General features: G+C 48.0%; 1 protein-coding gene across 4 annotated transcripts in view; it reads left to right on the forward strand.

Annotated features, from left to right (window-relative positions):
* Nucleotides 1-290: 290 nt before the first annotated feature.
* LOC119267625 (tRNA (guanine(37)-N1)-methyltransferase 1-like) overlaps nucleotides 291-11,220 on the forward strand; it is an 18,380-nt gene continuing 7,450 nt past the window's right edge. Inside the window, exons 1-7 of one of the 4 annotated variants that reach the window (XM_037549053.1) lie at nucleotides 291-1,100; nucleotides 1,311-1,409; nucleotides 3,693-3,833; nucleotides 3,903-4,069; nucleotides 5,711-5,784; nucleotides 6,082-6,224; nucleotides 6,856-6,967. In XM_037549053.1, the coding sequence (XP_037404950.1) occupies nucleotides 345-1,100; nucleotides 1,311-1,409; nucleotides 3,693-3,833; nucleotides 3,903-4,069; nucleotides 5,711-5,784; nucleotides 6,082-6,224; nucleotides 6,856-6,967 (1,492 nt within the window). In that variant the 5' untranslated portion in view covers nucleotides 291-344. The remainder of the gene's footprint in view (nucleotides 1,101-1,310; nucleotides 1,410-3,692; nucleotides 3,834-3,902; nucleotides 4,070-5,710; nucleotides 5,785-6,081; nucleotides 6,225-6,855; nucleotides 6,968-11,220) is intronic. The other 3 variants (XM_037549050.1, XM_037549051.1, XM_037549052.1) reach the window with 3 other exon arrangements.

Below are 11,220 nucleotides of genomic sequence, written 5' to 3' on the forward strand. Positions count from 1 at the left end.
GGAATATATATTTACTTTGTTTGAAATATAAACAAAAGCTAAAAAAAAGTACATACGTGGCTGGTGTGTGGTAGTGTGTGCTGTCCCGCGCCGAGCCTATACCTCATTCACAAATGGGGCGCTGAGGTGAGGCACTCTTCCGCCTCGCTACAAGCGAGGTATAGGCGTGCCCGACAAATGGCGCAGGTTTGGGAGGGCCCGAGAGATTTCGAATAAACGGACGTGATCATCGAGCTCAAAAAAGAAGAAGAATAAACGGACCTGATCTTCTTCAGGACAAATCATACCTTTGCTCTAACCTGTACCTGATCCGAGTCCAGTTCCCCTGCTTCACCCCCTATTCCATGGCGACGCCGCCGCCGCTCCTCCGACTCCACCCTCACCGCATCCTCCCTCGCCTCCGCCGCTTCACCTCTGGCCGCCTCCTTCTCCGCCTCCACCCCAAATCCCTCTACGCCACTGCCTCCACCTCACAAGCCGCCCCAACCCCGCCTCCTCAACCTCCTCCCCACGGCCCCTCGCTCCGCCGCGGCCGCCCAACGATAGGCCATCCTCCCGAAGCGCCCCTCTCCTTCTCGCGCACATTCGACCTCGCGGCCCTCCGCGTTCCCGCCGCCGCCTGCGCGTCCCTCGAGCGCCGCCTTCGCGGACACTTGCTCAACTGGCCCCGGGTCCGCAACATCGCCCGTCTCCCCAACGACGACGGCGACGGCCTCATATCTCTCCCCACGTCTCCCCGATCCTCCTCCGCCCTCCCGCCGACGGCGGTGGCGCGCCGCGAGAAGCTGGCCCGCGAGTTCAATGCCCGCGGCTTCGTGGAGTTCCCCATCCTCGCCAAGATGTCACGGCCCGCCGGGCGGACGCGAAGGGAGACAAAGGGGAGAGCAGCCGGCGGCAAGGAGACCAAGTACGAGAAAGACAAGGTCTATGTCGTGGAGGTGCTGGAGCAGGGAGGGGAGGACGACGAAGACGAATGGAAGGGGTTAGTCGGGGGGGAAGGGTTCGGGAAGGGCGCGTGGCGAGGGGAGCCCACCCGGCTGTTGCTGCTGGATGAGGGTCACGCCAAGAGGAGAGTTGATGAGCTCCCCGAGGCCGTCAAGGTGATGATTTCTTGCGCCTTCCTTAATAGTAGCTGCTCAGTGTAGAAACATAGATTAGCGAAGTTCCTTATTGAATGTTATTGTGGAGATTGAACAATGGTTGAATGAAGACTGGGGCAATGTGCGCTGGTGCTCCAGTCAGCACATTGTGCCACCTTATACATTATTCAACTGCAGATATGTTACTGGTTTTAGTTACCACTTTTGCAGGTTGTGTTAGAACACGAAGCCAACCAGGGTGGACCTTTTGCCTATGAGCTTGTGCAATGTCAGCTAACCCTGTTCTATGATTACTGGCCAATGAATGAGGTACCATAACATTTGTTTATATCAGATCTGTACTTCTATATTTTTTTCTTTGGGAAGTCAGGAATATATTTGTTCCCTTTAAGCAATTGAGAAAAATTATCGTTACAATCTAAACTCCCCCCCCATACAAAAAAACTTGAGCATGATTTGTGTTGAGGGTTTAAACTCCTGAAACTGGCTTCATGTTGCGTCTTATTTCCAACAGAATTCACAAGTACATTGAAGCTGGTACACACAAACTTGCTCCAGCATCAAACAAAGATAGTTATACATTTTGTTTCTTTTGGCAGTGTTACCTAGGCATGGCAAGACTACTTAGCTTCTGTAACAAACATTAAGATTCACAAGGAACTGACAGTTTTCTAGGATCCACAGTTTACTAATAAAGGAAAAAAATTGTCATTGTAAAGCTCTTTTCATTCTATTTTGTAAACGTTTTTCTTCTTCGAGCTGTTACTTAATAGGAAAACTGATACATCAGTAACGCGCACACACCGGCCCCAAGGCTGCGCACAAGTCACCCAAGCTAGCAGAGCCGACATCCTGCAACACCACATCGGTTGAGCTGCTGCTCTGGCTTCTGAAACATTGCGGTTTCGGAAGCTGCTGCCCTGGTTTCCTCCCATCGCATCCACCATCCCCACCGGTAAACTGACAATGGGAGGAGACCTGAGGCCCTTCCAACCACGGGGAGGCTGTCGCCTGCTTCTTTAGAACCAGAGCTTGGATCTTCACCCAGGGAGCTAAGATCCCATCAGAAGGAGCGAGATCATAGCTCTGCGATGATGCCTCCAAGGAGGGGAACAACACCTAAGGCGCTGTCATCGCTAGGGCCGACTAAGGTCAGAGCTATGTTTTCACACCAAGTTCGGATACATTTGCTAAAATAGCCGCACCAGCCTGGTCCGTACAACTTACAATGAGCCGTCGGCACCATCGACCACTCCGTCAATCCCAGGAAGCAACCACCATGGTACCTCATGCCCCAATGTACCACCACCATGCCCTCGAAGGCGCGTGCTGCCACACCTCCATCTTGATCTGTAGGTCTCTGCGGCCACTACATATAAGCAGTCGACATCATCTGTGGACCACAGCGATGCACTGACCTAGGGCTGCTGCTCTGGCTTACAACGCACCCTCAACAACCATTCCTCGCAGGCCCCAGCCCACAACACCACACCGGCGCTGCCGAGCCTAGGATCTGGGTCATCAGCACGCCCACACAGCTCTGTGCTCCTGTCGCACGCCCACAACAGCCACCGCTGCAAGCCCAGCCTGCCCACGCACGGCCGCAGAGCCTCCGCCACCGCACGGTAACCATGCCGCTAGTCTAACTCCGTCGTTTCTCCACTGAGCTCAATAGAACGACGTGGCGTCTCTTCTGTGAGCTCTGCTGCCCACAAGCGCGCAGCGCGTCGCTGCAACAATCTGACCAAGCCCTGCTGCCTCTGTAGCTGCATGGGTTTTGCCTGGGGGCGTCTTCGCCAGCGGCGATGGGAAGGAGCAGGTCGGGGGGGGGGGGGGGGGGTGGTGGCAGCTGTGGGGATTGGTTCGCGGCCCGACTCCCCTAGGTTAGAGCAACACAGGGGCCGGGTATCGTGAGAGTATTCCCCAGGTTAAAGGAAAATATCAACTGGACACTGATGGAAATTTAGCATAATAGCCTTTTTTTATTAATTCTAGTATATTGGCTATTTTTTTTAAGTTTGTGGGTGTTCTAGAACCCTAACTTGTGGAAACTGAATTGTTGGGCTTCTATTTTGTATTTGTATCTGATGCTTGTGCTGTCCAGGTAACACTGCCTTTGCAAATTCAGGATTCAGGAAAAACATCAACCTGTTCAGGTAGATTTAACTGTCATTACACTGGGTCAGTTTCTAGTTGTGGTAATGTTCAGTTATTGGTTCAGAGATGTGTTCATAGAAAATGCGATCAGTATATCTTTTTGCGTCATAGTATTGGCAAGAAAAAAGATATGGTCAGATAGTTGCCACTTGCCACCTATAAAGTGTTGTCTGACTAATATTTCTCTACTGATATGGCAAGCCAGCGGCATTTGTTTTCTGTCCAGAAGCTAATGCATCATATCAGAAATATCTATAAATTCAGATATTCACGTGAATGTTCTGGAAATATGAGACTAAAACTATCATGTTCTCGCATCATTACTTGTCCATTCCATGATCTATGTGATCCACATGAAGAATTTCCTTTATTTTCTCCCTTGTTCTGCACCTTGTATATTGTTTAAATAATTTGATTTCAGTTTATCTTGTGTAGGTCTTGGAGGCATTACTTCCTGAAGGGATAATCATTCCTGCAGGCTTTGAGACAGTAGGACATATTGCCCACTTGAACTTGAGGGATGAACACTTACCTTATAAGACACTTATAGCTCATGTAATTTTTGAGTACATAATGGTATGTTGTTTCTTAAGCATATTTTGGATCTTCTTTTTTAACTCGAACACAACTTGATTCGACATGCAGGTCGTTCTAGACAAAAACAAGCCAAAGATCCAAACTGTTGTCAATAAGATTGATGCTATTCAAAATGATTACAGAACTATGCAACTTGAAATCTTAGCTGGCCACGATTCCCTTGTTACAACAGTTATTGAGAGTGGCCTTCGTTTTCAAGTTGATCTTGCAACAGTGTATGTTCTTATCCATAACTCTTTTGTTTGTTCTGGCCACATTTCGAATTTTTTGTCATTCTTAAATCACAATAAAGTTAGTGAATTGTTAGCATAAAAAGATGCAAGTTCACTAATGGGAAGCCTTCGTTTTTTATGATGTGTTGCTGTGAATAGAGAGTCATTGAGAGTGGCCTTCGTTTTCAAGTTGATCTTTTTACAGTGTGTGTTCTTATCCGTACCTGTTCTGTTTGTTCTGTCCACATTTCGGAATTTATGCCATTCGTAAATCTTAAATCACAATAACATTAGTTTCATTGTTAGCATAGTTGCAATTAATGCGAAGCTTTCAGTTTTTATGATGTGTTACTGTGCCATAGTTTAGTGGCTAACAAGCTACTTTTTTCTAGTCACGATTGTTAAAAAACCCTAAATTTCCTTTTTTATTCATAAGCTATTAAGAAGTCAAGCCTTTGTCAATTTCATCCTAATCTAGATAACCTTGGGTATGCCTAGCGTCTAAAACTGTAAATAGGTCAATTGAAAATGTAGTGCATTCTCATGTCCATCATGAGGATTTACTGCTTCTGTTAAAAAACATGGCATAACATGTACTAGTTAATTATTCTAACTTTGACCACCAATAAAAGCTACATAAGATGGGTATGTGAAACTGGTAATACTTTTTGTCGGAAATACATTTTTGTTTACTAGTTAACTATTTTTACCTAGGGTATAAATAAAAAGTGATGCTCAAGTTACATGTTGGAGAACATTCCAATGTCCAGTATGTTGTTTTCTGAACGGAAGGAGTAGCATGCAGATAGGCATGAAATGATTTACTAACGCATGGTGCAAAATCAGGCAAGTTCTAATGCCTCAGGAGCAAAAACAGTAATGGTTTTTTTTTCCATACTTCGCCAAAACGAAAGGATTAGACTTAATTAATATGTCTGGCTTCCTAGGCTTGATTTGGTCAGTACCAGACTACCATGCATTGCTGGGCCAAACTGGGCTGTTAACAAACAAAATTTATCTAGAGCTTCATAAATTGCAACAGTAGTAAAAGATGCTTTGGTGGGTCAGTAATTTTCACATTCACATATTGCCTGGTTAAGGATCCTAATTCATCAAGTGTGATACGTGCAAATAGTAGCTTATAAAAGTTTTTTCCGGATGAAAGAAGCATCTTACTTTTAGATTGTTGTCATTGGAGCAAAATTGCCTTCAATATTATGGAGGAAAACTGGAAGACGGTGTCTGGTTCAAAGTATACTTGTTTCTGAAATGTGAATTCCATTTGCTTGGGCCTTGGAGAGTGGAGAACTGGAGACCGCAGCACTGAACACACAATACTCTATGCTGTTGACACAATGTCTGAACCTGAAAACCTGTTACTATATAATCTTGTGTCTTGTTCGTGTCTGGTTTCTAAAATTAAGTAGTCCCTCCGATCCAAATTACTTGTCACTGAAATAGATGTATCTAGATGTATTTCAGTGCTAGATACATTCCTTTGAGCGACAAGTAATATGGATCGGAGGGAGTATGTTTTTATCTTCCTTAAGTAGTAGCGCTGATTAAGTGTTAAAGTTTTTGTTTTTTTACCAATTTTATAATGTTTTTCTTTCCAATATTAATGACTTATGATGGCTGGTACAGCTATTGGAATTCTAGATTATCAACAGAAAGGCAGAGGCTTGTCAACAATATCTTTCAAAATTCTGATGTTGTATGTAAGTTCCAGCTCTGCTTGTTTTGAGTATATATAGTTTTGGTGAATATTGGTGTTAGTTTACTGAACTTAGTTTTCGTAGTCCCCACAATATAACATGATGGAACTCCGCTCAGGCTACATTGCCCATATTGGCCCTAATTCATGCATCATTAAGTTGTAGAATAATTGTCAATAAACTATACAACTTAATGTTGCTAATGTCATATTGAAACTGACCATTTCGCTAAACTGAGCTTTTCGCTTAACCTTGCTTCCCCTTGCACAACTAACTATTTGATGTTTTATCCTCATGCAGGTGATGTATTCTCTGGTGTTGGGCCAATAGCAATTTCAGCTGCAAAAAAAGTCAAATATGTTTATGCAAATGACCTAAACCCAGCTGCAGTTGAGTACCTTGAGCAAAACATTGTTCTTAACAAACTTGAGAGAAAAATTGAGGTAATTGCCAGTTTTACTTCAAAATATGCTAGGGTAGCACAAGTGCATTTATTTTGTTTGTCTAGATCTATGTGGGAGATGTAGGCTGCTTATTAGCATTAGTTATGCTAGTCGTTATAGTTAGCTGCAGTATTTATTTGGATAAAATTGTATTATCTATTACTCCTAGATTATATACTATTGAGTTCTATCAGGGCTAATATAACTATCTATTTGGTAGTTGGCCTACCTTTCAGAATTAAGCAATAAAATAGATCAATCTGGTTTCTCCCAAGGCTCTTCCTCATAGTCCATGATCTCCTCCCTTCAAGCCAAGCAGGCCATCTTCTATATGGTACCTACCATGCAGTTGATAAATATTGTTCCTAGCTTTTAGTTATACATCCCATAGAAGAATTGAAGATACTGTCCAAGGGGATAAGATCAGAATCCGTAATAAGGGAGGACTTATACTCCATTATCAATGAAGCGATGAATGAATCTAAGTTATTTTCAGTCTTCTTTCTTAGCATAATTAGCATTAGTATTCTGGTATGGATGAGAGTATATGCCAGGTATAATTCAATGTTTAGTATTTTTTGCGTCTTCATGAGTTTGAGGTGAAAGTTGCTAGTAATCTTCTGTTAACCAGGTATTTAACATGGATGCCAGAAGGTTTGTTAATGCGATGTACTCAAGCCAACATGTGCATCCAGTCACACAAGTAGTAATGAATTTGCCCAAGGACGCTGCAGAATTTTTAGGTGAGTGTACTTTTCTGAGTAGTTACCTATTTTCTTTTTAATGGTATAAGCCGGATTGGCTTTACTATTAATAATTTTCCGGGGTGAAACCTCCTTCAACATGCTGTGTGGGATTTTGGAAATTACACTGCAAAGGATCATATGCACTGAGTTAATCTATGTCTCCTCCGTTGCTCGCTCTTTCTCATCACCTTAGGTATTTATGTTTTATTAAGATGTATGAGAAAAACAAAAGTGCGCTTGTTTGGACTGTTTGGAGTTTCTCTAGTCAGCAAGTCACAGCTCTGGCACATGAGCAGCTTTCTGCGTAGCCAGCTTGACCTAAGGAAAATTAACATGTGAAATGAAGAACATGCTGCTCTAGATTGAACTTCTATAGTTGAGGAAACATGTTGCAAACACAATTTTGTAAAAATCTATCAGAGTAGAAGCACAAATACTTTTGTTTGTGATGTGACAAAGAAACTCAACCCTTGCTCTGGTGGTCCTAGTACTGGATTCGACTTCCTTCCTCTGAGACCTAAAGTTCATGGCCTAGTTGCTGCCGGCGCGGTCAAAGACGGGGTTCCCTCGGGTCCTTCCCGGGGAAGCCACCATGGTGCCACCGTACTTGAGGTCTGGCCCAACGGACTCTGAAGGGGTGCTCGGGGGATCCGCCGTCAGGCGTTCTCTCCTCGAGGAGCAAGGACCACCCGTCATGTGCAATCATCCCTGAGGACAAAGGGAGGACACTTTTGAAGAAGGCCATGCTATGGTAGGTGTGACGTCAGGATGCGTGTCGGAGTGGGCAAGTGTATGCATGTGTCCTGCCCTTTGTGAAGAGACGATTGATGGGAGGTCTCGAAGGGCAGGTGAGCCTGCAGTGGCGCACATCATGGTATGGCCTCCTTTATGGCCGTCTGGACTCCGAGTCGCTAGGGCCCTCCAAGTATAAAAGGTGCAGATGCCATTTGTAGCAGGTTGTAATAGGCTAGCTGAAATTCTACCAGATCAATAGACACCAATAACACAAGGGCAGGAGTAGGGTGTTACACCTCGCCGGTGGCCCGAACTTGAGTAAATTGCCTTGCCGTGTTGCGCGGAGTGAGGGAGTGTTTTAACCCCTGACCGGACAATCTAAGAGTTGCATCGTACCTCCGATATCGATGATCACCCATCGACATCTGGCGTGCCAGGTGGGGGGTTAAGGCTCCAATCTTCTCTAGCAAACACACCAGCTTGAGAACCACGCGTGCAGCGATGGCGACGCCCAACGCCGATAACCTGGTGGGATATCTCTAAGGGTGGAGCACCATCGTGGCGCGCGTGGCAACTCGCATGCAGGGTGCGCACCCCGCTCATGGTGACTATCGTCGCCTTGGCGCGACGGCTCACAAGCGCAATAAGGCGGTGGCACTTCAAAACTCGTTGTTATAGGCCTTGGGGGCTCCCTTGACTCTTGTTTCCCCGCAAGGGACCCTGCGCGTCTTAGGGACGACCATGACACCGGGCATGGCAACTTCGACTCTTAAGGACAAAGAGCATGGTCCCGAAGTAAGGGTCGCTTCAGGCAGAACTACCATGTGTGCAACCGTATGTTTCTCCTTCGATTATGCATTGCATTAGTTTTAGGGTCTTCACCTATCGGCAGATCGTTATCTATGGCCAGTTGTAGACCCTAGTCTCAACAAAAGGCTCGCCATGATCAAGCTGGCATGAGAAATGCATGGCCTTTCTCCATAACACGGCGACAAGGTGACTGTGCTTGGGGTTGACCTTGGGCACCACTGCGCTCTCTCGGGCAGTGTCACGACGTGTTAAAGAAACCTGGTGTTCTCTATGATAGTTTGATCGGTCAGCCCGAGTGATGGCCGACCTCACAACGGCATAATAGCCGCCACCATTAGGGCACTTTCTGCATGTGCAGGAACACATGAGAAGGTGCAGAAGGCGACCTAGGCTGAGCCGCGACAACATCGGGGCCTAATCCGAAAGCAGAAACCTCACATGACAAAATCTTGCGGGGTTTTCCCTCGCCCAAGTGCGCTTGTTTGATACCATTCCGCTCACTGCCGTACGCTACCTGTCAGAAAGGGCGCCCTTGGACACACGCGTCCGGGGGCGCAACACCCCTGAGAAGCGATGCTCTCCTCGTTTTTGCTTTCAAGTCTGGCTCAGGCATCTCGCGGCAGGCACACGTGCTCGGGGCCCTAAGAGATGTGGGGGAAAAAGTGACATAAGATACCGGAGAGGAAGGATGCCAATGGCTGTTTGTAATAATAGCTAAACCTCCACGTTCATTTCAGATAAAAGAGAAAATGCACACTAACCACGAAGTAGCGAATAGTTGTGCGATAAGTTTTTTTTATTACACAAGCTCTCTGGCCCCGGAAGCAAGAAGAAAGAGTGAGGGAGGCGGTGCGCAGTAGCGCACTCTGGAGCGCCCCTGGGCACTATCGTCAGCCTCGACAGTGGCTCCACCCGACCCCGCAGATTCACGACAACGGAAGCGGCGGGCATCCTTCATGGCGACGGCCCGGACTGCTTCACGATCACGAGCTACCGCCTTGTGTACCGGCCCCAGGTGCGTTGGCTCCACCGTAAATTGGGAGTCGCGATCGTGGTAACTGGCTAGCACGTGCTCAACCACCGTGGCGGCTAGGCCGCGACACTCCTTGTCCGCCACCTGTCGGATGGTCGTGAAGAAGGCACGGAGACCAGTGGCCAATCTCTCAAGACCGTCCGTGATCCCCACAACGCCCTCCATTGTTGTGCGTATGACAATGAGCTCGAACTCAGCGCCCATCACGTAGGCATCCAGTTGGCTAAAGGAGAGGCGCACCGCGACAAGACTTTCCGTCCTCGCTGTGCTAAGCTCCCGGTACAACCGATGGTGGGTGTCAGCCCTCTCCTTGTGCCCCTCCGCTTCGGTACGCTGGCTCAACCTCCTTGGACAGGTCTTGCTTGGCGTGGTCACTGATCGACAGGAGGGCGCCAAGGTCATCCCGAGCTTTCTTGGCCGTCGCCAAGCTTCTTCTCCAGGGTCTCGATGTAGCGGCTCTTCTCTGCCTGCTCCTTCTCTGCGCGACGAACCTCCTCCTGGTGTCAAAGCTCCTGGCTCTCGAGTTTCCCTCGAGCTCGAGCTCCCATGCCTTGAGGCTTCTCTCTCTCCTTGGAGAGTTGTACCAGCTACTGGGCTAGCTCTTCCTCCCTCGTTCGGGTGGCAGCCTCATGAAGGGATATTAGATCCTCACGTTGGGACGCCCACTGCTCGCGCTCCAGTACACCTGCGTTGCATTGGGCAATCACTTCATCCCACACACACGGGCATTTGCCTCGGAAGCAGTCAATGCTGCGCCTCAGAGAGAATCTCCTGCTCTTGCTCGACGACCTCCTGGATCCTCTGGGAAAAGGCCTTCTGCCTGGAGTTTTTCAGAGTCCGCGGAGAGACGAGCATGGGCGGTGGCCAGGCGTTTTCGAAACTCTGCCTCAAGGGCAGCCACCTCGGCGAAGAACCGTTCAAGCTCCCACAAAGCTTCGTGGGCCGATCGAAAAGCTTGTTGAAGGGAGGCAGCAGGAGGCGGCGGCCATGCACCACCAGATGGCGCATGCCTGGTATCGCTGGGCATGCACAAATCAAGCAAGGACGGATCCGCGACAACCCCAGGCACCGCCGCCATCGAGGCTCCTGGAGACAGGATGGTCAGGGCGGCGTCCCAACCCTGCTCCTGTCCACGGCGGCGAGCGTATTCATCACCCCGCCTTCGACAGCGCTCGGTCAATGCCCCCGGAGAGGCTTCGATCGAAAGTGGGGGGAGCTGAGCAACAAGGTGAGCAACTGCCTTGGCGCAGTGGTAAAGCTGCTGCCTTGTGATCATGAGGTTACAGGTTCATGAGCTTACAGGTTCAAGTCCTAGAAACAGCCTCGTACAAAAATATAGGGAAAGGCTGCTTACAATAGACCCAAAGTGGTTGGTCCATTTCCTGGACCATGCGCAAGTGGGAGCTACATGCACCGGGCTGCCCAAGGTCGAGCACACTGTCCCTAGTGGGGAATGTGACCGATATCCTCGATTTTGGTATACTACCACGCGGGGTAGTTACTGTCCTGCGTTAGCATGAAATGGCGGTGGAGGAAAATCCGCCACCACCATCTTACCGTGCACCCGCGTCTTTTGAGCTCCATGATCCGCGTCGTGATCGGGCCTAGTCGCTCGTCGTCCGAGGACAAGCTCCCCCAGGTGCTCCTTGCAGCCAGGGATGGCTCAGCAAGG

Source organism: Triticum dicoccoides, chromosome 3A, assembly GCF_002162155.2.
Source record: "Triticum dicoccoides isolate Atlit2015 ecotype Zavitan chromosome 3A, WEW_v2.0, whole genome shotgun sequence".
NCBI lineage: Eukaryota > Viridiplantae > Streptophyta > Magnoliopsida > Poales > Poaceae > Triticum > Triticum dicoccoides.